Here is a 27,686-nt window from a genome sequence, read left to right on the forward strand (position 1 = left end):
AAACGATACTAAACCACTAAACCATTCCTCCGTGTACAACACTTCAGTGGAACCCATGGAACAGCGACAACAAGCGGAACTCGCCTATCAACTAGCTCTGAGCAAAGCGACAGGGTTAATGAAAGCAAGAAACTTGAAGGTGGGTGACTCAGTAGACAAAGGTTTCCGACAAGCTTCCTGAATCATGTGGCGGTAGGTAGAGGTAGAAGTGTCAGAAGCATACAGTTTGCAAGTGCCGTTGAACAGCCTTTCTTTACTAACTCTATTTTGTATGTACATGCAGTTCACAATTCTGCCGCATCTACGCGATTATAAATTGCAATGCGGCGCTAGTGGTAAACTAAAAGATTTTAATTTCTGGGGGGGTTGTTTTACAGCGCTAAGAAGGCATGCTTGCGATTGTGATGTTTTGACGTAGTGGAGGGCATAACAACTGCGCGAGAGATATAAAATAAACGCGCTGCATCTACGCTGAATGGCTAGTAAGACCGCTGCGTTTGGAAAACAACGAGAATAGGCACACTTGTTTCCAGTCTGCGTGCGGAGACTGCAAAGAGAGGGGTGCAACGACGGAGGCGGTGGTTTTGGTGGTGGAGAGAGAACGTGAAGTGGAGGGAGCCTTGTGGAAAGCGTAGTCAATGCCCGTCGGCAAGTGGCCGTGGCAGTGACGAGGAGGAGAGCAGATATATCGTCGTCTTTCTCGAGTGCGCATTTATGCCTGTTTTCTTTTTTGCCTTCGTGCGTGCGTCCTCGGTCGGCGTTGTGGTCGGTGCGGCTGCCGTAGCGCTGGACCAGCCACCGTTTCACCAGTGCGGCGCCGACTTCGTCGTCGTGAGTGGTTGCCTGGCGTGTGCGCCGCGCGTCCAGCGTGCTTTCAGCGTAGGAGCGGCTCACGATGGAAATGCGTAGCGCCGCTGGCTGAAGCAGCGCTCGCGGCGTCGACGCCGCAGCTTGGGCAGCCGTCGTCGTTGTCTTCAAGGAGGGCTGCGCTACCGGATCGAGCGTGCACGCAGACCAAGGCAACATGCCGACCCTACGGGACAAACTGGCCGACTTCCTGCGCCAGTTGTCGACGGGCACGGAGCGCGCGGGCGCCGATCCCAAGCCCGAGTGCCCGTCGCCCACTTCGGCGACGGCCACATTCATGCAGCGCTATCTTAACGGGTGAGTGTGAATGGACTGCATGTGCGCGTAAACAAAACGGTGTTCCGTTGTTGGAAACCAGTCCAGCCGTGCCAGCGTTGACCGCTTTTGTGGTGTTGCCTGCGGCCGGGCGACCGCAATAATACGCGGTCTCCTCGGCGCGCGTTGATTTGTTGTCGGGAGGGCGGCGGGGCTTAAAAGGCGCTGATGGTGCGACGTCAGTGCGCGACGTGTAGGCATCTCGTTGCTCCGGGGTCGAGAACCTCGCCCGCGCACTGGTGGTTGTTCCCGTTAACCGACATATATATAACGGCGCTTCGGAAGTAGCCGCTTAATGCGGACACCCGAAGGTGGTGGTACACCCGTACACCGCGCTGCGAGAAATAGCCGCCAAGCAACCGTCTTGCTCTTTTTTTTTTTTTTTTCTGCTGCTGGCTTTTCTTCGCGCTTTATCGCAAACGATTCTTTGGGGTGGTGGGGGCTGCAAATTCCATAGGGCCGTTTCTTAAGAAATCGCGATCGGTATTCGGGCCGCGCGCGCGTGCCAGCGCCGACACCGTTAGCAGGCGCGGCCCGACGTTTCGGCTGCTGCGGCAAGCGCTCGCGGAAAAAGACGTGACGAAACTGTCAAGGTGAACGAATGAATGGGCGCGTTGTATTACCGAGCACGCGGTTTGCATTTTAGAAGAACGCGGGTAGGACGCTTGTTTCATTCTGTTCGCTACGTTTCGACTTAGAATGGTTGTGAAATAATTTCTCGCCCGTGTCGGAAGCACGTGGCATTTCCTACTGCCTTTGTGCATTGCTCAATCCCGAGTCGCACACGCAGAGCGCCACGAGCTCAAGGCCACTTAATTCGTGGATCTGCTGCTTTTTGTCGACAACAATAAGTTTATCCTCCTCCCCCTTTGAATATTCGAACCTCAGGTATGAATTTTATATTAAATAGTGGCTCTGTAACATTCATGACCCAATGTGCTGCTAGGAGGGGTGTTACAGGTGAGCTAGAGGCGAACAATATGTTAATAAAAGCCATTTTGAGGTTGTATTTTATTCATTTTGGGAATCAACTTGGCGCTTGTATTTTTTTGACAGATTTGGTTAACGTGCTTTAAAAGCCTCAAAGCGAACTGCTGATTGTGGAAAAAATGGTTAACATTCCTCTTTTAACGCCATCTCGGGTGAGGTTACCATTTTAGGTTTGCGGGGAGTCATCTCTGTACTGTTTCTGATGGGCTCTGTTTACCCGGATTTTCTGCTAGAGCTCAAGTGTGCGCGGACAACACATCTTCTGTTTTGCAGTTTGTGTCACTTTTTATAGTTGTGCATTTTCACACTTGTACGATAAGCTTGCAGGGTCGTACTGATAGGGCCCTTGTAACAACTGACACTTCCTTCTAAGCCAAGTGCCACGCTTGTCATTGTGTGCACGGAGATTTCTGTTTTCTGGGTCACGAAGGCTCTTTTCAAAAAGGTTCTTGAGTAGAGGGAAGTTGTTCTCCGGAAAGCGTGCTTACTGTGCAGAGTTTACAGCATTTAAGACTGCCAAATTGCAGGTTGTAAAGCACAAAGAAAGTTCTTCAAAGCATGGCTCTAAACATGCTTTGAGAACTCATTTAAGAAGCCATCACAGAAATAAACAAAGTAGCCAGGTGGTAAAAGGAATGAACCAGGAAACTCTTGTTTCATAACATAACACAGATTTACCAATCCACCCGGGCATTTACTCTTCGAAGTTTCTATGTTAGAACGGTATTAATGTGGAGCTGTTTCCATTTGTAATTTGCAGCGAAAATCGCTTACATTTGCAGGTACTCACTATTACCTGCTACAACCAGTTCTTCTCGTATTACTTTTCGGCTTATGGCTATTGTTGGCACTTGCTTTTTTTTATTGGTCATTATTGCTTCTGGATACTTTGACTGAGAAATACATCGGAGTGATGCGGCACCTCGAGCAAGGCCTGAATGGAGCTGAGGTCCCTTAAAAACCACGAGCAAGGCAGTCTCAATGGGTCTGTCCACTTAGTAACTTAACTGCATTTGCTCAAAAACATTCGCATTTTGTTTTGTCTAGCATTAGTGCTTGAAAACAATCAAGTTATTCTTTCCACTTTCTCTCCCACTTTCCTCCTTCCCCTATGGCAGGGTTCAGGTGTCCACAGAAACAAGTGTGACAGATACTGCACCTTTCGCTTCCTGTGAACCAATTATTATTATGTACTTCAAGTTAAGTTTATGACATATGCCTGTCGACTGCTAGTAAGATTTAGCAGGCTATATTGTAGGTATAATCAGAGTGCTGTCTAGTCGTTATTCTCTATTCTCAACTTTGCGATGCATTCGAAACAATTAGTTCATGTTTAATCCTGTGTTTAACGGCTAACATATTATATCTGATAAGTTCCTCGTCTCTTAGTTTTCTGCTCTCTGAAGCGTGGAAAAACGTTCCATCTTGACTGTTTTCTGTTAAACTGGGTTCTACACCTAGCATCGCTGCACTGAGTGACGATAAATGTTGGGACCCATCTGGTAAGGTGTCCTTGCCTCTTGTTTAGAGTGTTTTTTGTGCCAAACTTGTAGGCTGTGCCCTTAACTGAAGCTGCCAGTTGTGAGAATGCATGAAACGTGCTTACGGCCGAGGTCCGACAGGAAGCTAACGGACATCTTGCATCCAGCGCCGTCTCTTAATTTAATTGAATATCTACTGTTCTGTGGCTGATATGACGGTGCAATTTTTTGAGAGCTAGAGCCCACTTTAGAGATGCCGGAAGTGCATGCATGATAAACAGAGAAATGAAAAAAAATATATATATATGTATCAAAAGAATGTAATTTGAACATCTGTCTCCATGTTGAAGCTGATGTTTGGAGAGCGCGGGGAAAGGTTCTGGTGTGGCAAGCATGGCAGCTGTTACGGCTGCCAGCTTGTCAGGTCACAGACGTGAGCGATTGCTGCATGTGCAGCTTTCGTCTGTCGTCCGACCTTTAAGTCCCCACAGTTTAATAACAGTGGGTCTCTCTGCCACTGCAAGATCTGCAGGAACCTTTTTGCAAGATTTTAAGTTATTGTGCATTGTTCCTTTTTAATGAACTAGGTGAGTGTGTGCATGTGTAAGCCTTGCCTATGACATCTATAGTGATAGCAGTTGAAGGTGAACTGGTAAGCTGCTTGTCACAATGCAAGCAGTGTTGTAATTAGGAGCTTTTTCATGAAAAAAATGTATATACGTGCAAATGTATTAGAATTAGCTCATGCGTGTGTGCGTTCCAACACACCAGCTAAGGCGTTTATAATGCTACCTCTTTTACTGATGTATTTTTTTAGTGCATAATGAAATGACCGTGCACATCAGCATGTACACAGGCATCCTTGGAAAACCCAACACCAAGAAATGTGCAAGGAGACAACGAATAAATTTGCTTTGGCTTACACTTCTGCGACTTGTAAAATAGTTTTTTTTTTTTCGATTTCTTGCACATTTTAGAGGAAATTCGAGGGAAGAAGAATTCTGGCACTGCGCAGAAAGCCAAGGAAAGTGGGCGTAGATGAAAGAGCTGTGTAGTCAAGTTTGACATTGGATAAGCACCTGTTCGTGTCAGGAACACTTATAGGACGAGCTACATCAACATCATGTGTGCCCTAAAAGAAAACCTGTTCGTCTTGCCCCCTCCTTCAAGAAACATTGGGATGGAAGAGAGTTATAGATAGCCAGATAGTGCAAGTGGTGGAAAGGGCAGGGGAGAGGAGTGTTTGTTGATGGTGGAAAAGGGTGCAGGAAACAGCACTTCATTATGCCATAGAGCAGTGTTGTGTCAGTTGATTGGTTGTGCCGTTGTGTTTGAGCCCTAGTGGGAACGTCAAGTCGATGCATCTCAAGTAAATGCTTGCAAATTCCCGGTTACGTGCTATCATGATTTGGTGATGGTTGTGTTATTAGGATTTCTGGACAGTTAGATGTTAGGTTCGAAGGAACTGAACCACCCTTCCAGGCATTCTTTGTGTCTGGAAGGTGCATATGCGACTTTCTACCTGTGACCCACAGAGCGGCTTCACTCTTTAAAAGTCTTCTGATCAGGAACCTATGGTAAAAGCAATTGAGAGATGCACCTAGCAGCTGAAGTTATGTGCAAGAGATGCAGATGGCAGACAAACTCTGACTCCAATGCATGCGTCATCGTATGAGTAGCGCTGATCATTTTTAACTTTTACTGGTCATGATGGCTGCAAAGGGCTGTTCAGTCTTTACTTCTACAATTGAGGTGTTGCATGTAGAGAGGCATTTTTTGTCTCGGGCAGCAGAGTATTGAAGAGTGGTCTACCTTTTTCCTCCCATCCTCAGGTGGTCGAAATTACTCCGCAGCCCTCTACTACGGCACCTCTTTCTCTCTGTCCGCTTTCACTTCCGCCTTCCTTTATGGTGTGATTCAGGTGTCCATAGAACAAGTGTGACAGATATTGCACCTTTTCTTTCCTGTGACCAATTATTATTATCCTGGGTGAGGTCATTCCACCTCCCTCTTCCGCTATGATTTGGAATGAGTAATTGAACCAGGCAAGTAACATTAGGAAACATGTTCGGCTGAAGGTCAATGCGCAGTTACACATCTTTTCCCTGCGTTCCTCTCTCAAGAATACACATTCTTCATAAGAAGGGCTGTTTTAAAAGCATGTAATGCTGCTAATCAAATTATAAAGAAACGATGATAAGAAAGACAAGTTTAAAATATACATTCACGTGTCTCCCTAATGAAATGCTTGTTGCCAGCCACGTCACTCGTTACTGTGCTTTCCTGTACGTTGTGATAAACTGGTATTGACATTATTGGCTACAGATTCAAAAGCTTCCAGACTTAAGCATATTGACCAGAATACGATTCTCACATGCTGAGACGAGTACGCATACTTTAAAACTGAAGCATCAGGCGCCATCTTTTGCTGGGCTGCCGAAATGCAATGAAGTGCCTCTGCACACCAAGCGGAGGGGTTGTAACCTCTTTAAGCACGATCTGTGTCATCCTCTTCCAAGAAAATGCAGTAATGTCGATGCCCGTATTGTCTACAGATACAGCAACAAACTGGGACAGAAGAAGCAGCCGTGTTATTCAGTGCCGTGCATGATGAGCACGGCATTTGTTCAGAGCTCTGCCACTTTGGAGCTGCGTTCAACCTATATCATTTCATGTAAGGCATTAAAATTGCCAGTGTGCGTCAAAGACATGCTATTGTGGTGCAAAGAAGGAATTATAAACTAAGTGTGAGCATGCGAGGATGTACTGGATTTGAGACGGTTGGCTTAACTGCATAGCCAGCGGAATACGTTTAGACCATTCAGTGACGGTGTTGCCGGAACATGCAGGTAGGGTTGGACAGCATTTTCTCGACCAAGCGTTGACTGAGCAAAACCTTGTACCTGCGCTGCTTCTTGGCCATACAACAAAAATAAGGGCAGCTCGCAGCTACATCATAGGTTTGCTCTGTTTTTGCCCATGTGGTCTCACTGAAAGAGTGCAATGGCCAGTGATATAACCAATAGAAGCCAAAGAATTTAGTCGAGGGGGTTGGGGGGCATTAGCCATTGGAACCTTTTACCCCCTTTGGATTTGGGAGGTCAGGCGTTATATGAAGAGGTCATCACTTTGTTAGGCTCCCAAAAAATTGTCCACTATCCCGTAACCTCACAGCTATACACACTCATAATTAACTACTTGAAGCCCACAGTGCTGGTGCAGTGGTTAGGGCGCTCGACTGCTCTGCCCAAGGATGCGGGATCCCCGGCTGCGGCGGCCGCTTTTCATTGGAGACGAAAAGCAAGGCGCCCGTATGCTGTGCGATATCAGTGCACGTTAAGGAACCTCCAGGTGATCTAAATTCCCGGAACCCCCCACTATGACATCTCTCATAGCCTCAGTCATTGTTAAACCCCATAAATGAAACGAAACCAGTTCACTACTTTGGAACGGGTGCCAAAGGTTTGAGGCAGTATATCACACCTTCTATTCCCCACTATTTCGTAAAGGGCGGTGGTGCAGGTGAGTGGTTTTGAGCAATGCTCGCTTCATAATTGTTGCACTCTTGCCTCCAGTGATAGGCAAAGGGCTTGCAAAAGCCATCGCTAGTCGTCACAGATGTCTGGCCGAAGGTCGCAAGGTCAGTAACCTCGATTGCTGTGAATTAGATTGATAATCATGGCACTGCGGCGTAAACAAATTGCTGACTGGCTAGTCTTACCGCACGTGATCTTTGTCGTGTTGCCTCGTATGTGAGCCCAGAAGTTACACTTCTTTCTGCATTCAACAGATGGTATTCAGGGGATCTCTGTATGTCGTCATTTTCTCGCTGCCGTGCTCTTTACGTTAAGAATGATGTCAGATGCCCTACTAGTCCGGTGTTCCTTCAGTACTGCGTTGCAGTATTTACTTGTAGTGGCGTCATAGCATGCATTTGGGGCCACGTGCACGAGGTGTAGAAGCAATTTTCGTTATTTGGCTCCTTTTTCGAGGCTTGCTGTGTGGGATGCAATCTCATATTGGCAAACCTGGGGTGGAAAGGATGCTGCTGTGGCCTTTCTCCAGGGAGCTGTTTGTATTCTGATTTTGTTTTGCAATTTTTGGGAAGCACAGGTAGAAAACGTGGCACTTGCTTTTTGCCTTTCTTGCAATGGTTGAAGCTAAGGAGAGACCTGTTAAAATGTGTCAAATTATGCAAGCTTCGTCATATTGAATCGAACCGAGAGTTTCAGGCACTTCAAGTGAAAATTCTCGTTTGAGAAAGCGCGCGCAGGGAAAGAGGTTTTCACCCACGCTCTCAGCACTTGGAAATGTAAGAAAACCTTTTCATTCACACTTCTTTTTTTTTTCTTTTTTTCGTATTGCAAAGTCTCCTAAAGTTTTATTTTCCACAAGAATATCCTTTATATCATTCTTGTAGCAAAGCACTGTGTTTGCTAGCTCTTGTGAGAGGTTTCATTGAGCGTGGGTGGACCGAGAGGAGATGGCGGTATGCTCTTGCTTCAATTGCCGGGCAACCGTGGTTTATTTTTTAAGATGGCTGGGTTTTAAGGAGGGGTGAAAAGGAAGCACTTGAATGGGTAGCGCAGCCTTGTGTCTGGCAGTCCCACTCACGCTCCAATCCACCATTTTTATTTCTTTTTTTGACACCGTCATCGCGTGCCCCCACAGCTGTGAAAGGAGGTCGTGGAATGTTAGAATAAAGGAGCAGCAATGCGTACAGATTGCTTACATTTTTTTAATTGTGAGAATTTATTAAACCATTTGTTAGTGCCTGTAGCTCTTCTAAAGCATTGAGTGTGCGTGGATTCTGCTTATTACTAGAGCATAAATAAAATACCTTTACCTGTAGGGCATGTCGCTATGGTACAGACAATAAGAGGTGTATGGACTTCAATGTTGCATGCCAGAGATTGCAGGGGATCATGATGATTATGTTTGTATTGCATCAGATGTGTTGCAAAAATAGCAAGGGTCTCCCTACATGTGGAAATATGAAAGAATTGCCTGTTCCAGGCCTAGTTTCTTTATGAGCTCGTTCTGTATTTCGTTGCTTTTCTTATGTGTACAAGTTTATTTTTACTTTTCTTTTGTTATCGGCATTCTAATTTCTCATTCTTTTGCTTAGTTTTTATTTTTCGTTTGTTTATTTTATTTACATATTTAGTGCTTTTATTGTCAGTCTTACATTTCATTTTCCTTTGTCTCTGCACCTTCCAGCATCCTTACGTTGGACAAGGAAAAATATGGACGCGTTCGCGGGACAATCTAACCATCATTCCATGTCGCAGGGCACAAAATATAATAATACATGGCGAACACCCTTCAAAGAATAGAGAACAGTGCGCACTTTGAGGAGGTGGGTTACTCCAGTCAGGAGGACAGGCCTCACTGTTAGGCGTTTTCATATGCCTTTGTCCGGTTCCTTCTTGATTCATGTAGTGAATCAAAATATCATCAGTAAGAAAACAATAATGACAGCCTTTCACTGCAAGAGGTCACTTGAGTCGTTTTTATGCAGTTTTCGGTGCCAGATTAAAATTATAAAGCCTCATTTCTTGAATATTGTGGTATTCAATCCTATACTATATGAGGCAAGACCTTTTCATTTCCACCATAATCTCATTACATGTGTTGTTGAGTGCTCTGTCCTTTTAATGAAAAAGGGTAGTGTACTGTTGCTGTCAACAGAAGCTGTGCCAGTTTCTTTCTCCGATGCATTGGAAAAAGTAACAAATCTTTATTTGTTGTTTGTACTCTTACAAGCCTGTTAGCTGGGAACCAGTAAGTACCGCTTACTAAAGACGATTTAGAATGCAGTGACCGTGGTTTGAAATTGTCCTCTGGAAAAAATCACATTCTGTCTTCTACATGAAAACTAGGTCTCAGTGATATCCTCAGATTTGTTCTTATAGGTCTCCAATACAGCGTTGTGCTGACGTGCATTATTTTGAGTGATGTTTTTTTACTACATTCTTCGACTAATTCTTTGATAATTCGGATCATAACGTGCCATTTTCGCTATAATAACTAGTGGATTGGGCTTATCATTGCAGTAAATTTTCCTTCTCTGCATTTAAACTTTGGTTTTTGTTCTCAGCATCATTTAAGCCGTTGCTATTGTCGTTGTGTATTTAGGGCTCAGAAAGCTCATCCAGCTCATTGGAGCTTTTTCTTCTGGCATCCTCTGCCTTCCTTTCTGGTGAAGTAAAGGTTGATTGATTGGCGTGAGGACCTGTCGGTGTGCAGTTATGCAGTCTGAATCTTTGTCGGTCTCAGTGGGACTTAAGTGAAGAGTAATGAGATTGACCTTTTTGAGATAGTCTGAGGGAACAGCAGGCACTGATTAAGCCAAGGAAGATGCAAGGAAATCGTGGGGCCTTATGTCAAGCGAAAATGCATTTTTATGTGCTTAGTATCAGTAAATGGAGCGGAAATAGAAGAATCAGCGATGTGCCTCCATTGGATCGCTGTCTTTCTTTTCAAGTTAAACATGCACAGCACTTCTCCCTTTGCATCTTTAGTGACAGCATCTTCTAGTTGTATACTAAATTAACTCCTTACTTTCATTGCTTCTTCACACTTGAGGTGTGTAATTGAAGTCAAGTAGTCAATGCTTCATGGTATAGAGACCTTAATTTAGGACCTTGACTTTAATGATTTATCATAGTTACTCGATTCTAAGCATGCCCTTTTTTTTTTTAACAATCACAATGAGCATAGTAGGGGTGGGATGCTTAGATTCAAAAAATCTATAATGAATGCCCTAATGCCCTCTTTTCATGGCTATATCTTCGAGACAAGCACAAGAAATAATTTATTTCGCAAGCAAAGTTTGCAAACAGCTTTGGCCAATACGATTACAGTTTCTTTTAACTTCAAACTGTAGGCAGCCCTACAAACTCGTTACGACTTCGGTTACTACTCTGAAACAACTGATGCCATACCAAGCAACGCTCACCTGCGATTCCCGTGGAACCTGCCAAGCGCCGCTGATACCAGACCCACGTGACGATGCACTGATAGAGCTATCCGGGTCGCGTTCGGCTGATTTTCGGCATTTACGAAAATGAACGGGCCTGTTCGGCAGCCTTGGATATGGGCACTTTCTTGCAAAAAAAAAAAAGTGGGTGGCAAGATTCGCATGCAAAATTCAAAATTACTTTTATCGCAATAGCAATACTACATCAGGTTTCGAGCAGCCTTGTACCTCACGGCCAGTCGCTACGGTTGACCTTGAACAGCCACGAAGGAGGAGGAGAAAAAGAAGAACAAGAACGCTCGGTCACCGGCAGCTAAAACTTTCGCTCCACATTCGGTTCAGTAGCATTGAACCCTTCTCATTTATATGTAGGCTGGTAGCATACGCTCTCGCGTCATTCTCTGAAAGGATGAGCTTAAGTGTCCCCAATAATGTAGCACTGATAGGGTGTGATAGAGGAATAATGTAGCAGGCAAAAGAAGCTTCCGCCGTTGCTATCGCAATTCAACTATGGTTAACCAGAGTTAAACCATAACAAATTTTTTTGTTTGCGAGGATTTAGGGAAGGTCTGATTCATAAAAATACAATAGCAACTTCAGTGGAACAAAGAAAGTGTCGCTGGTGTTAGCATAAGATTCTGTGAAGTGAGAAGTTATTACTGACTAAAAATGAGTCTCGCATTGATTAGCCTTGCATATTTGCCTGTACGCTGATAGTTAGAGCTGTGGTGTGACCGGTATCATTTTTGTACCACTCTAGTTGTGGCTCTCCCTGCCGTGTTTTCTATAGTGGCCTTGGCTACTTATTTCTTTCTGAAGGCTGACTGATTAACTCCACTGCCCAGAGCTTTGGGCAAAGTTTGCTTCCATGTCAGTGAATTTGCCCTTCAAAGTAACTTTTATATGGAAAAGCCCCGCCACAGTGGTGCAGTTTAGGGCGTTTGACTTCTGTGCCCAAGGATGCAGGATTGAATCCCGGCCGCAGGAGCTGCTTTTCGATGAAGGTAAAGAGCAAAGCAGCTGTGTACTGTGCGATGTCAGTGCAGGTTAAAGAACCCCGGGTGGTGGAAATTTCTGGAGCCCTCCACTATGGTATTTCTTATAGCCTGAGTCGCTTTGGGACAATAATCCCCATGAACCAAACCATTTTTGTCTTCTTTCCTCAGGGAGGGGCTACCCAAGCAACCTGAAATAGTGCACTCCAAGTCGTGCTATGATCTGCCAAATCGGGATGTGGCCCCGCTGTCGAAGCGTATCCTCGCGGCCTATACAGGACCGTCAGGGGGCCTCACCCGTGTCAACAGGGGACCACACCAGGCACTCACGGTCACCGACCAGGTGGACTTCATCGATGACGACTCCCTCTGTGGCAGCAACGAGAATCTCGCCGCCAGGTGATGTGCTGTTGCTATGCTTGGGTTGTTGAAACATTGTGGGGAGTGGGGCAACCATCACTTGCCTGCCATACCTATTTTACGGGTTCCTAAAACAGCTCATAGCAGGGTCATTTTTTGGGCAAAAGCTTCATTGTGCCTAACCCAGTTTAATAGGCACATCAGATTGAATTGAAGTGCATTCTCTAATTACAGAAGAGAAAGCTGTCATGAGATCTGACATGAGATATGTGGAGTAGATGTATGAATGATGTACCTTGCTAGCGCTACTTCCTTAAGAGGCTGAAATCTTGAGTGTAAAGTTATGACGAAGAAAACAGCACGTTTGAGGGAGGAACGGTTGGAGGATATTTGGCTGAGATGGGGGAAGGGGGGGGGGGGGGAGACTGTAAGGAAATGTGCACGTGCTATCATAAATTGTTTAATACTATATTGCATTGGGTCAGACCCACTCTCTGACCCACTCAATACTATATTGAGTGGGTCAGAGAAATAACTCAAGTTACTGACATTCTAGTGGAAATTAAGAAGAAGAAATGGACATGGGCAGGACATGTAGTGCGAAGAGAGGATAACCGATGGTCGCTGAGGGTAACAAACTGGATTCCAAGGGAAGGAAAGCGTAGCAGGGGGCGGCAGAAAGTTAGGTGGGCGGATGAGATTAAGAAGTTCGCAGGGGTCAAGTGGATGCAGCTAGCACAGAACCGGGTTAAGTGGAGAAATATGGGAGAGGCCTTCGCCCTGCAGTGGGTATAATCAGGCTGATGATGATGATGATATTGCATTATTTACCCATGCAGGATTAATGGCTGTATGTGCCAAATCCAGGTTGTGTGTAAAAGGGTTGGTGAAATGAGTGCTTTCCCTAATGAACTTCTGGCTTTGGCTGTATGTAAGGCAGCGCTGACTGCCAATGTTATTTTTGTTTCTTTTTTCTTACCCACATCGATTTATGTGGCTGAATGTGGGCAGGGTATCTGACACTTGAAAATCACGCGTGAAACAAGATGCAGTGACAAATACTACTTTAGTATATTTCACTTGCATTGTTCTTTCATGTGACGTCATGAATGGAACAGCATGATAATTTTTTGTATTTTCTTTGGTCACTAAACCTTAAACTAAATACATTAACATTAATGTACATTGCCATAACATACATTATATAACATACATTAACATAACATTAATACATTAACCTCAATAGCCGAAACAACTTTTTAGCGCATGCACAGGTTGATGTGCTTTTTGTTGAATATAATTTAAGCTTGTTGAACGAAGCAATTTTTAAAACAGTGTGTTCCAAACTCCGCAATAAGGTGACCTTTTCTGGATATTAGGACCTGTATTGGGAATCAAGGCCACCTGAACAAAAACACTTGAGATGACTCATTATGCACATCAGCTGCTTGGCTTTTAATGTAGATTGCATGCAAGCAATTTTTTTTTTTTGATGGGAAAAATTTATTTTTTGAAGTCCGTAACCAGCCACAACGACCGGCACTGCCGAGCTGTTACTTCTGTGCAAGCCAAGGTTTCAGCAATTATGGTTTTGATATGCTTCCTGAAGCTTGAAATTGTGCATTGAATACGCATATCCACCAGATGCAATACCTGCAGAAAGAACTCTGATACATACTGAAAGCATCTCTCGAAGACATTTCACCCATGGAATATGGAACTGTATACTTTCACAATTGTACACATATGCAGGCTCAAGTGTCTCTGCCAAATTTGACTTTGTTGCAGGAGTCTGAGGGGGGGGGGGGGGGACGGAAGTTTGGGCATTTCTGCAGTCCCTTGAAGTTGAGGGCTTCATTGATAATAATAATTGGTTCAGAGGAAGGGAAAGGAGCGGTAACTGTCTCACTTGTTTTCTGTGCACACCTCAACCACGCCGTAAGGGAAGGGAGGAAGGTGGGAGTGAAAGAGGAAAGAGAGAAAGAGGAGCCGTAGTGGAGGGCTACGGAGTAACCTGAGGATCTTTAACGTGTGCTGACATTGCACTGCACACCAATGCCTCTTCCTTTCGCCTCCATCACCATGATAGATTTCGATCTGTGTGACCGCAGTAGCGGTCCCTACTGTTGTGCTCTTTATTCACACAGTACACATTTAATTGTGAATCTTTTTCTTTTTTTTGTTCATGTGATGCTGGGTAAAAAGTCCAAGCTTGTTTGTTTTGGCTGCAAAGACCATACGCACCTCGATAAGTAAATGCAGACATTTCCTGAAAATTTGGTTTCAATATCCAAAGTGCCCTTTTAGTGCTTGTATTTGGCTTTTGTTAAAAATTTCAACATTTGCACAACCCTATTTGCTCATTTATCACTGTGGCACTTCTGCTGTTGACGTAACATGAAACTTCGATGCTGAGGCATGACACATGGCAGACAATTGAACTTGAATGCATTCAAATTGGTCAAATAATTATATCAAGTGCAGTCGCATTAAGCATAAAACTCTGACATGTTGTAGTCCACATGCTGGCTGCTCAACTTCGCTTTATTATCTTGAAGACTTCACATTGGGGGTATCTTAGTACGTAAGGGGGGCGAACACAAAAATCGTTTGGTTCTGGTGATCACGTGACACTATTGAAACGATTATATAAATTTTTTTGAAAATCTGATGGGCAGGTGATGGTAGCTACATATTGCTTGTGGGTTAGTAACATTTGACATGGAACAGAGAGGTGTAAAGGATAGAATTTGCCTGGCATCCTGTTTTTCTTATCTGCGCACTGCATATTGTAAGTTTATGGAGGTTGTACTTTGTATTGCCCCATTGATCTGCGTGGCGTTTTCCTACCAGCATTCTCTCTGACTGGAGATGTTCGCTCCCTTGTGCAGGTACCTCGAGAAGAGCGGTGGTACACCCAAAGCCAAGGTACCCGCTAGTCTCACGTCAAATACTGAAGGACCACGGCTTGCAGACACTGGTAAGACAGCAGCAGCTCAGCCACCATTACTTTAGCTGTTTCTATACTGTTCATAGATCCACCTCTTCAGACTGTTTTTCGATATTTTATTAATTTCTTTTTTCTGAAGGGAAGCGCAGTTTGTTCAAATCATATACAGTCAAATCTCAATATAACGAATCCCGCGGAACTGCAGAAAATTGTTCGTTATTTTGAAATATCGTTGTAATGAAAAATCTGCGATTATAAGCCAGTGGTCAAACCTAAGTATGAAAATGACTTACCTTGGCAGTAGGCACGTGTGTAGATGAGCAAAACCTCAAGTGAAAATGTTGCACTAACTCCAAAGCAGATTTATTTGAAAAAATCAAATATTTTTTTCTGCTGCGTGCAGCAAACATGACCGCGCACTACATTACACCACTACAGCACATAAACCTTCCACTTTCCGGAACACCTCATTGCGTGCGTGATTGCACCGAGCGATGGAAGTACGGACTTCGTCCATGTGCAAAAACAAACAAAAAAACATCAGAGTTCTCTTTGACCCCATTTTAAATGCTCCCTGAACTTTCAAAAATCTTGTCTCAGTCTTCCATAATGATCGCGGCAGTTGATGGGGCAATGCTAGCTGTCTGTAGAAGCCGAATCACTTTTTCCCTGCGTCGATTTCTTGCAGTGAAAGCTGCTACGTTCATATCTTCTTGGCACTTCGCTGGCTAATATCAATAAGATAATCTGTGGCAAAATAAAAATAAAAATACCGCCCCGCACGCGCGAACGCACGAACGACCAAGCCGCGTATGGCGCACAACACAGGAAGAAAAAAACGCAGGCAGCTAGGCCTGCTGGCTACTGCGTAATAAAGCATAGCTTCATGGTGGCGCTAGGAGCTGGTCCTAGATGTCCTGATGATGATAGCTACAGCCCACGGACCATACACACAGAATCGGCGGTTTCTGTTTCGTTTCACGCGAGAGTTCCAAGCTGTGGAGCTGTTAATTTTAGCCGAATTCGTAATACTGATGTTCCAAAATTATAGAAGAAGAAATAAAATATGTTTGTTATTCTGAAATATACGCTATTTTGAAATTCGTAATTCTGAAATAGTTTAACAGTTTAACATTGAAAACATAGCAAATCTGCCGGGGATTCTTTAAAAATTCGTTAATTTAAAAAGTTTGTTAATGTGATGTTCATAGTAACGAGATTTCACTGTATTTTCCTTATTTCTGACCACGTGGACAGCTTCTCTGTTGTGCTGTTGATTAGTGTAGATGGCCCGTATATATGTGAATGGCATTTTCTTAGTTGTTTTTTGTTTCATCTTAATTAAGAGCATGGCATTCTCTTGGAAAGGGATACAAGTCTGCCGTGTCGAGAAGAACCGGGACAAAAAAGAAATTGCTGCTTGAAAGAGATATTTTTGTACCAGTGAGAATCGGTAATCCTGTTGTGACAAGTCTTAACTAGACTATCGTGTTCTAGCCCAAGTTCCACCTCGTCGTGGGGTCAGGGCGTTCAAGTGATGAGCTGGGGGACCTGCGTTTAGTCACAGCCGTGGCGGGCTCTTTTCGATGGAGGCAAAAAGGAAAGCGTTCGTGGGAGGCTGTGCCATGTCGGTGCGCATCAGAGGTGATTGAAATTGATTGGAGTCCTCCATATTGACGTCTTTCATAGCCTGAGCCAGTTTGGGACATTAAACATGATAAAACCAAACCAGAAATAAGTTTCAAATAGATACCACAGCTAGACTAATACAGTGACTTTTTTTCCTTTAATTCTAGTATGTATGTTGTCCACTTCATTGACTGGATAAACCTAGTGGTAGCAATAGTGTGGCCCAGCTTGAGCCAGTAATGAAGGGTGAGAAAAATCAAGATGGGATATAGTCTAAGTAGAAGCATTCATTGTCACTGTCCAAATGTTGCTCTTCAGAAGCTAGAACAGTTATTTTGATCTGGAACTAGATGACCTCATTCCTAAATAGAATGATAGCAGTTTGTAAGGTAAGCATACGTACGTAAGTGTACATTGGTAGTTTGTGATTGGCGGCCGCTTTAGCCGCGTTACTGTGACTGGTCTGAGCGGTGCAAGGTTCTTATAATAAATGAAGACACGTGGAGCTTTATAGAGAAACAGATTATGGTGGATAGATGAGAGGCCTTTTCCCATTTGAATGCACTTCGTAGTAATGTGCAGCGACAGCTTTCTGCTGTGAAGTTTCGAGTGAGAAATTTGTTGAGTTCCCATTTTTAGCCATCTCGGGCGAGCGTTGGCCAAAGTTGACCGAAGCCAACATCGGAATGATTGACTTCCAAAGCCGAGATTTCCTTCCAGACTGTAAGCAGCAGAAAAAAAAGGCTTTCTCGAGCTATGAGCAGGATTCAGGTCAATACGGGCACTATGCAATCTAAGTGTAAACTTGTGCCTCAGACTGCTCATCGATTGTCACAACAGTGTGTTTTGCCTAGTACTTCTTGCCCGCACAGTGCCACCTCTAGCAAGTAAAGTCGCTACAGATGGTGCCACTTTGATGTTGCTATTTGCTGCGTGAATGCATAGGTGATGCAGCCTAAATCATTGACGCAAATGGGAAGAGCATAGGTCTCACTCCCTCAGAGAAAATGGTTGTATGAAAAAGTGATTTGATATTTGAAAGGAAATTAGAAAATTCAGAATGTGTTTCTGCCTTTTCTTTTTTTGCCCAGCTTGCATTAGTGGTGAGGAAGCGGAGACGGCATCTGAGGAGATTGCCGGCATCACTAACTGGAACCAGCCGGCCGAGTTTGCATATGGAATTGCAACGACACTGTACGAGTGTCATCCCGTCACCAAAGAAAATGCTGGTAAGGCTTCTTTTCCTTATCTTAGACCTGCCTCGTTACATCTGGTCTAGGGGAGGTGCCATTTTTATTTTTCCATGCCTTTGTACTCTTAAAAACATCGAGAATGCATCTTTCGACGCGCAGTTTTTTTGTAAGTTGCGCTAAGGAGAAAGCATTAAATATTTTACGGTTGGTTTTAAGCTCTGCCTTTAGGAGCGTGACATGACTGCGTAGATGGCACCCATTTGCCAGCTCCCCTAGCAGATCTTGTAACAAACTCTCTAGCTGGGCTGATGACAGTGGATTCAAATTTAACCGTGAAAAAATGTGTTGGCACACTCTCCTTTAAGCAGTATGAAAAAGAACTGAACAAGGGTAAATGGGGTACGCCTCAGTTCGCAGATGAGCCAACGTTTCGACAAGTGGACTTGTCTTCGTCTGGGGACAAGGGGACTTGTCTTTGTTGACAAGTTTCCACTTGTCGAAAAGTTGGCTCATCTGCGAACTGAGGCGTACCCCATTTACCCTTGTTCAGTTCTTTTTCATACCGTGCAAACCATCTTCTTCCTTTCGTTATACCTGAATTCTCCTTTAAGCAGCGTGACATAGGGGTGGCCCAAATACCACATTGAATGGTTGGAGCCTTGTCATTCAAAAAGAACACAAACTCCTTGGTGTTGTTGTTGATGAAAAACTTTCTTTTTCACAGACATGAAACAGCTGCGACTAAAATGCTTAAAACCTTCTAAAATTCTGATCTCATTGGTTACTTCGCCGGCTCAAAGCTGAAATACATGCTAGAATACAGCCAGCTGTGTATGCACGTTTTTTGATGGTCGCGAGAGAAATCTTCCGTTAGGCCAGTGTTTTCGACGCCTGCAAGAGTAAAAACTGAATGAATATCAAGCAGCTAAAGGTGTGGACAGCAAACAAAAGTTCAGTTAAAACTCATGATCATGCGGGGGTCCGCATGCGGCACCCACTTTTCATACATGTGCTTAGGTGCGCGTTTCAGTGTGTGCCCACTCGATCCTTGGTGCTTGTGGTAGAATTTTTTCTGGGGTTTATCTCGAGGCAGGAAAGAAACTTTGGTACATTGAAAGTGCAGTAAAATTTGCTTCATTATACCGATGCTAAAAATGCATTATACTATCCTGTGAACACAAACTTGTGAAAGCCAAAATACAGTAAAAGCTCGGTGATACGAATCCAGTTCATACGAATTTCGGGATGATACGAATTAGCGAAATTCCCCGGCCAGAGTGCATTGTGTACAATGGGCAAAATTTCGGATGGTCCGAACACTCTCCCGTGCCACTATGGATGATATGAACGCGTGAACTGCGACTGCAACCTTGAGCACTACGCACTGCCCGCACATTGTTGACTCCACGCTATATGTATGCATCACGAGCAGTTTGCGGCGGCGCGTGGTCCACACCTCGCCGACGTCGCGATTTTCTGCCAGGCTCACGCCGCGAAACGCTTTCAGCGGCGCGTGGCTCACAAACCACACCTGTCGCAACCACTGTAGCTGGCGGCGGCGTACGCGGCCAGTGCGCACGCACCGGACATCGCTGGCTCCGCGATCGCGATCCGCAAGCAGCTTGCGGCGGCACGCATGTCGTCATCCCCATTCATGCTGTACGCGCTGCGAGAAGTATGCGGAAGCGGGCTGACCGCACATCACTGGCATTGCAATCATTTTCTATGCCTCGAAAGGTTTCTGCGGCGCGTGGCCGTGAATAGTAGTCGGCGACGAGCGCGCACGGGCAGCACATCATAGACTTCGCGACTGCTAGTCTTGCTGTACACATCGCGAGCAGTCTGCGGCGACACGCGACTGGCACGTCACTGTCTCTTGTGCTTTACGTGCCACGAGAAGTCCGCGGAAGCACGTGGCCCGTGCGTCGCCAACACTGCGCAACTCTAATAAGCCTTCTCGAACGTTAACAGATCTGCGCAACTGCCTTTACTATGCTTCTGCATATTTATTTTTGTTCGTTTGATGATACGAATGTTCGGATGATGCGAATTTTTTCGTGACTCCATGAGATTGGTATCACCGAGGTTCTACTGTACTTTGTTACATCAAGAATTTCAGTTGGTGTTTCATACGTCGAGATTTAAGTGTATATGTCACAGCCATTGTTCATTTGCAAAAATCGAACAGGAAAAAAAAATTCAAGATAGATGTGCGCAGATAGTGAAATTTTTTAATATGAGTCAAGCGCATAACGGGAAATAAAATGCCTCCCAATAGTATTGAATCTAATATGAGATATCTCATGAGTTAGACAAAAAAAAAACGGAAATTGTTCAGAATGGACATGATATATGGAACAGAATGAAACTTGCAGAGGAGGGTATATCCTACCAAAACGTCGGTTGTTCACTTTATGCAGGATTCTGTATACCAGTTTACAATACACGATGGATCAGCCTAAAATCATGTGGAGCTCTCATACCACCGCTGAATACAATAAACTCTCGTTAATTTGGCCTTCAAGGGGCCAGAAAAAAGCTTTTTAATTAACTGACTGAAAGTTCAAATTATTTAATGAACCTGAAACAACTGGCAAAAATCTTTTGCATCACACTAATTTTATATGATGAACATCTGCACGATGGGTACCTGCAGTTTATGTGGTCAAGCCTTGCGATCAAGTATGCAATGTGAGGAAATTGTAGTGAATTAAAAATGTTTGGTTGTGCTAGGTAACTTTCAAATATTTGGAAAATTCCGAACATAGGTTTTCTTAGTCAGATACGAATTGATCAACAAATATATTAAGTTCATATTCGAGATTTCGAATTTCGAAATTTCGATTGTAAGCAAATACGACACAGGGATCCACATACTCTAATGTCCGAAGCATCATTTGAAAGAAAAAAAAAACACAAGCAGATATTTGGCGTTTGTAGCTCTTTCAACGTCTTGCAGGACTCAGTGCAATTGTGATTGAGATTTGTTTGCTTGCATAGAAGGGCTGTATATATAAATAGGGTTTAGTCCTGATTGAAAATGCCCGTGTGGCAGAGAACAGCTGCGCGCATTTGTACACGCGTAGCTGTACGGACTGCGGCAGTATGTGAGCTTCTTGCACTGAACAGTCTGGCCATCGCCCCCATTTTTTTTTCCATGCACCTCTTCTTTGTTCACGTATGCTGTTTTGCTTTCTTTCCTCTGCCCTTTGCAGGGGAGCCAATAGCGGACGCGTTTGCAATTTGTGTGCGAGAGAACAGTGCCGTGTTGGCTCTTGCCGATGGGGTGAACTGGGGTGACAAGTCCTGCCTGGCTGCGCGCTGTGCCGTCCACGGCTGCATGGACTACCTGAATAGGGCACTCTACCGGGAGGGTGGTACCATTGACACCACTCAGGTCGGTGTCTCTCCTTTGTTTCGCACTTTTAAGCAAATGCCTTTCTTGCCTCATGAGTGACTCCTGCCAGAACGTGTCAGATGAGACAGATCCGTAACCAGTGGGACGCTAGCAACATAACAAGCCAGCATTGTCTAAATTGGCTAAAGTAGCTAAACATTGGGTAATCAAAAGCTAAAAGCCATAAATGAATTCAGAAAGGTTGTAGATCTATCCAGTGGTCCGAAATCCACTCAGTAGCCACATAAAGGCAGTGGTGAATCCCATGTTTATGCTAGACTATAAAAAAGTAATAAAGTATAAGAATACTAATGCAAAAATAAATAATAAAAGTAAGGTAATAATAAAAACAAGAAATAGAAAAATAAAAGAACTGCTTTCACCTGCTGCACTTAAACAGTCTTAAAGGGACCTTGAAATGCCTAAAATGAAGCAAAGAAAAGCAGTCAGTAGATAGGTACTCCGTCACTAGTCATTTCATCGCATGAATTTTTGAGGTTGCTTCATTAAAGGGACAGAACACTGGAATTTAGGTCTCGATTTTTTTTCACCGCAGTGGAAAGATTGATGTCTAAAATGTTCGATTCCATAACGGTTTTGTTAGAAACGCTGTACAAAATTTTTACTGGGAATTTTTTTATCAATGCGTGCACCCGTTTTTATGTAGTCCGATTCTGGAAACCATGAGCAACAACCGCGATGACGACTGGTGGTCGACAAAAAAGACGTGCCGAAAACAAATATACTTTCACTCGGCAGATAGTAATCAGGCATTTCTTGCGTAGAGTAACGTCCTTTTCAGTTTCGCACTCAATGCTGTTACGGAACAATAAGAAATTATGTCGACGTCGGGACCTATTGCGACGCCCAGACTGTTGTCCTGTCTCGTGGACTTATCTCACGGAATCTCGTGAGCGCAAGATTTTCGCCACAAAGAAAGGCTTTCGCTTTAGAAGCGTATTCTGGTGGAGTGTTGTTGTCTTGTTCAACGCTATCTTTTCATATTGCTCTCCCGTCCCTGTTTGCTTTGCGCTTTTCCTTGCAGGAGGTGTTTGTGTGCCTGCTGCGTTCCTTTCAAGCTGCCCACAGCCTGATCCTGCAGGAACAGGGCATGCTGACCACACTGTGCGCAGCAGTTATCGTGCAACTGCGGGGCTCGGATCAGTATGTCGTGTGCACGTGCAATGTCGGGGACAGCCTCGCTTATGTCTACAATCAGCAGCACGGCGTCCGTGAGATCACGTTGGGTAAGTGCGGGTGTACCGTGCGGCCTCAACGGACTGCAAAGGTGCCATTGCAGAGAGTAGATAGGAGAAGGGTTCTTGGACTGGTTTGTGCAGAACTCTTGGGCTCCTCAAAGTGCTTCAGGGTTTCCTGGTGATCCAACTCAGCACATCCCTCAACACCCTCTTTTTTCTTACCGAAACTTTTTTTTTTTTTTTCGATGGATGGGAATACTAGTTAATTAGTTATACTTTAATTGCTCTTAGCAGCCCGTTTTACTCTACAGCCTTTCATTGCTGATTTGGGCATCTTTAGTGCTTTAATGTGTGGGGCTATGTGTCTGCTCATTGCACTCGCCTTGGGTTGGAAAAGAATGGAGGCAGGGTTCCTCACCAACTCCTGAAAACTATGGGGCTCCACGTACCTTTTAAAATTATTGAAAGCGCTGGAATTTGAAATTCCGAGAGCACGTCAAACGCGAGCAGAGTTGGCAGGCGCGCCAGATGCTGGAGGTGGTTAGCTGGCTTTTTGGCAGGGAGGGAGGCATGGAGCACCAAGCATATAATGCGATGCCCATGCTTTTATTAAAGTGCCCGCTTTGGGAAATGTCAAAAGGAAGGGGAAATGTTAAAGGAAGGTCAAGATCTTGTGATTCCTCGAGGCTAGATGCAGTGCGAATGAGGAGGTGAAAGCAGGTATATTGCTGTACCTGCCTTTATTCGATGGCTCAGATGCGTTGATAGCATGTGAATTTGAATTTTCAGATAATTTGGACTGTGCACTGCATTGAATTCAGTGTATAATATAGCGCGAATCTGCTCCGCTGCCAACATATTTCAAACTACACACCACTGTGCCCAGGCGACCCGGCCAGGTGGACAATCTGCTAAAAGGGCCATGCGTGTTTGGGGGACATGTGGAGAGGGTAGAAACAACTTGAGAAGCAGAAGAGGGTCTCTTAAGTGGCGCCATTAGGTGGCATGGCAACGATAGCAATTAGCCTGTTGCTTGTCGTTGCTGGTTTCGAAGGCTGTAGTAGCTTGCTGGGTTAGCGTTTGCTGTTGAGCAATGGATAATATGACCAACACCGAGAAGCCGCTAATGAGGGTGCCACAGAATCGCCGGCGTACTGAAATCGTGATCATGGACGGAACTGCGACGCAAGCAAAATGAACGAATTGGGACTGTCGCCGATGTGTGCTACGCTTCTCGGTTTTCCGGAACCCTCTGGATCACATTGCATTGAGCGGTCATGTCTTGTTAGGTGTGCCACAGATTTAGAAAGGGAATATTGAAGTCATGCGCGAAGTTGGCACTGGTCTGTTATCGAAACGGGATTTTGCCAGAAGCCTTCCTATTGATTTAGTGATGTGTGACTTGGGTTCGAAAGGCTTTAAAATCGGGTGGCCTGGAGCGACCTTCACTTTTCGAAAAAATCACAAAGCATGAATTTGCGAGTCTTGGTGATTGTACGATTGCTTGAATAGTTGCAGGGGGGGTGGGGGGTGGGAGCAGTTGCGTGCTGCTTGGTTTTCCAGTAGGTGGTGGTTGCTGCCTTCAGAAAAAAAAGTATAAGAAGCAGGAGGTGGTCTCATAGAGTATTTAGAATAATAAATTTGGGAAATTTCACTTCCCTACTGCTCCCCGACCCCCGCGCACCAATTTTTGTGTTGACTTTCTTCGCCTGAAATTTTGGTTATTAACTGTTAGAAATGGAGAATGAGAACAACAGTAACAAAACTGAACTTAGGGAGTTGTTTGACTCAAGGTGAGAGATGCCCATTTTATTTCTGAATACTGTAGGCCAGTTCGAGTCCCAGCACCCAGTTGCTGAACTAGAGCTGTTGTGATTGGAAAATGTGTATAAGTATTCCTGATTCTAATGTGAATTGTGCAAAGCATGCACAGGGCAAACTGCACAGTCTTGTTTCACAAAATCTAGATCAGAGGCTAGCCCTGTGCTAACAGTTTTGTGCTTGGATTGTGCATAACCACTTGCTGCATACTTAAAGGGGGTAGGAAATGGCCAGAAAGGTCACTGATAAACGTTTTCAATTTGTAGAACAAATGCTTCCGAGCATTCGTCCATAGTAAAACTTCTCGGAAAAAATCCAGCGATTTATTATTAATTTTTAAAAGGCGTTTTTTGAAATTCGCGGGCTGCGCCGTTTCCGCGTGGCGGCAAGATTTGGAACTATTCTGCTGTGATTACCTACGTCACAAGTGCCGAGAGTGACAGGCCACGCCACGCTGCCATTGGCTGCAGCTGCGACGGCCACTACGTTACGGACGCACTTCCGGTAACTGCAAAAGTCGTCTGCTCGAGTGCTGCATTCATGAACTGCATGCGTGAACTCGAACTTGGTACTTCGGTTCGTGACGTTAACCGAAAAGGTGGTGGCGTCCGATTGAAAGTGCGTGTCGGTGCAGGAGTGCGAAAAGAGCACAGCTGGTCCGACTCAACACTACCGATTAAATAGGCAGCATCAACCTTCCTGTACCGACTGACGGCACAGCAGCGTACTGTAGTCCCGTGTCCTGTCTCGTCGTTGCCGCATCGACCATTTGTGCGGCGTGCTGATAATTAAATGGAATGTGCATCAAAGAAGGTCTGCTCTCAGCTTCATCGCGAAGGTACACAAATTCGCAGTGCAGCACCGGATGCCGTCAGGTTATCGCAGAGATGCTGTCCGCGGGCGCTGCGGCCGATTGCACTCCGGTCGTGCGCTGCTCCCTGCTCGTCGTTAGGCCTTGCTTCTTTTGCATCGAAGCCACGGCGGATGGCGTTTTGGAATCGCCCGCTTCGCTGCGTCTATAGCCTAGTCGCTTGCATGCTCCTATGTGCGATTCCTGTGTGTAGCTGCAGAAATCGGTGACAACCTGCGCTGCTGGACTGCATGTACCGAGCTGCTTTGCTGATGTTTTGCGCCGTCGATTCTGGCTCGACCGATGCGTCACATTACGCATTGGCACTTCCTAAACAATGTGCGTCTGACTGAAAGTGCGCGTCTGTGCAGGAGTGCGAAGAGCTCGGGAAAACAGGCGCGGCAACCGGAAGTTTTAGAACCGAGCGTCGACGCTTCATGGGCGGGGCCAGCGGGGCGGAGTTCCCCAGCTGTCTTCATTTTATTCTGGTGTCTCCGAGTGTTGAGCTGAGGGGAGAGAGGAGGAACGTTATTTTTAATTGCTGATATCTCCGGTGTTAATCAAGCTAGCTGAAAAATGCTTGCGGTGAATTGACTTGTGAGGGAGTACCTATCTTTCTACCAATTTGTTTTACCTTATTTTAGGTATTTCATGACCCCTTTAAGCAAAGTCAATTAGGTAGCACTGCTTTTGCAGGCAGTTCTTGGCATTTACCAGATGTTTAGCCACTTTTTTTAAACGTAGGGACCGTGTGCAGAGCTAGAGCTATCTACGATATCAAAACTGAACATCTCATGGCGAGAATTATGTGTGGTATAGTGGCGCTTAATTAAACAAGCTCGGATTTACGGTTACTGGTGCCACCATTTATTTTGCTCCTTATCTGTAGGTTCTCACGACATCCACTCCATGAGGGACATGCGCGACGCCCTGGGAGCATTAGGCCCAGTGGATGGACAAAACCCAGAACTCAACAACCTCACCGTCTCCATGACGGTGTGCCAGCCGGGTGACATAATCTTCCTCACTTCTGATGGCATCTCGGACAACTTTGACCCCGTTGTCGGCAAGTTTGCCATCGCCAAGAGGGGCCGCAAGGACGGTGCCAACAACACACAGCAGCAGCAGCCGCCTCCACCACTGCCGGAGGTCGAGGCACACCAAAGGCACGCGTTGACTCTCCTACGGATGCAGGTATGTTTCCAAGCCTTACATGCCTGGAATTATGCGCTGGTGAGAGCAACAGCGTAGCTTTAGTCTGAAAACTCGGCAAAACCTTTGCTTTAGATGGTCCTAAAGGAGCATATTGTCATCTCCACTCAGCTCGTGGTGCCCGCTCAACGTAGCTGGAGCGTTGGCTGTAAAATTTATTTTTAGCTGAGTGGAGTAGACTCAGAGGTGAACTACACGAAGAGTCCCCTGGTTATAAAAATGGAATTGAGACATAAATTCGGCAGAGGTGTAACCTGCCTAAAGCTACGTAACCAAAGTGAAAGTGGCAAGTTTCGCTCGACCCGCCTCACTTTGTCTCCGCCTCCCAGCGAGCTACATCCACTGGATGATCAGGGTCGGCCGTCTTGGCCACTTCTGAGTAGCAGACAGTTTACGAGGCGTCTCGCCTGCAGCATCCATGCGGACTGCTGTGGTTTAATAGTCGAGAGCTGTTTTATTGCATTGACACTGTCTGAGAGGTAGCTGAGGGTATCGGACTAGAGTGAGTGCACAGCTTTTGCGTAGCGGCAGTTGCGCAATGCCACGGCTGTCCCGTGACCGGAGTAAATGGCTGTCCCGTGACCGGAGTAAATGGGACAGATAGTGCGCCTTTCCTTTCCTGTCAACCAATTATAATTATATATAGCACTGCAGCAAATGTCGATAAGAGGCAAACGATGAGAAGCAAATGATAGGAGAGGAAGGGTAGGCTTTCTTCATTCTCTTAAGAGACACCGCGGAGGAGTCTGCGGTGGCCTCGGCGTGCCAGCTGTGCACCATGTGACGTCACTCGCTCCTCACGCATGCGCAGTTGGATCTCTCCGGGGCTCTGCAAAATCGCTCAGACCTAGCGTGGTGTTGCTTTCGTAACTAAACTGCTTTAATTTTCTGCTGCACTGCAAAGCAACATATTTGCACGTAAACATTTCATAAAGTGAAGGGAAAGGCGTATGCTGTTTGTGAGCAGACATTTGTTATTTTGTGAAGCTGGGCCGTGACACAACATGTAGGCTTCCCGCGTGGAACACGCTCGTCTGGCTGCTCCACTAGTACCTTATACAAGCGGGCCAGAGGTACTGGTCCGCTTGCGCGATCCCGTCTGTGCGTGCCAGCTGAAAGGAGCAGAGACACCAATATGCTCCGTTAAAACTGCCTTTTGTTGATCATAGTAAAGCAGTAAAGACAATAACTACCATTTGTGCAACTCGATGGTAAAGCAGCAGAAATACTAACTACCATTTGTGCAAGTCTGTACTCATCGCATTAATTAGTGAGCTCATTTATTGTTTGACGGTGGGCAATACTGTGGGATACACTTAGTGCACAAAATCATGTAATTGCCTTGAGCCTTATCGCATAGATAACTGCACAATGAACATGAAGGGTATGCAGCAAAAGGAAAGGTAATGACTGTGTGAGTGGTCCATCAGTCAATTTATATGAGA

At 45.2% G+C, this 27,686-nt stretch overlaps 1 protein-coding gene across 1 annotated transcript in view; it reads left to right on the plus strand.

Moving 5' to 3' along the window:
* Nucleotides 1–6: 6 nt before the first annotated feature.
* Nucleotides 7–27,686, plus strand: part of LOC146181079 (PP2C-like domain-containing protein CG9801) — a 42,339-nt gene continuing 14,659 nt past the window's right edge. Inside the window, exons 1-8 of the mRNA XM_084576244.1 lie at nt 7–139; nt 785–1,164; nt 11,802–12,029; nt 14,882–14,970; nt 17,661–17,798; nt 20,978–21,159; nt 22,205–22,406; nt 25,919–26,223. Of these exons, the coding sequence (XP_084432370.1) occupies nt 1,025–1,164; nt 11,802–12,029; nt 14,882–14,970; nt 17,661–17,798; nt 20,978–21,159; nt 22,205–22,406; nt 25,919–26,223 (1,284 nt within the window). The 5' untranslated portion in view covers nt 7–139; nt 785–1,024. The remainder of the gene's footprint in view (nt 140–784; nt 1,165–11,801; nt 12,030–14,881; nt 14,971–17,660; nt 17,799–20,977; nt 21,160–22,204; nt 22,407–25,918; nt 26,224–27,686) is intronic.

The sequence above is a fragment of the Amblyomma maculatum genome, chromosome 8 (assembly GCF_055883805.1).
Source record: "Amblyomma maculatum isolate TAMU_Amacu chromosome 8, ASM5588380v1, whole genome shotgun sequence".
Taxonomy (NCBI): Eukaryota; Metazoa; Arthropoda; class Arachnida; order Ixodida; family Ixodidae; genus Amblyomma; species Amblyomma maculatum.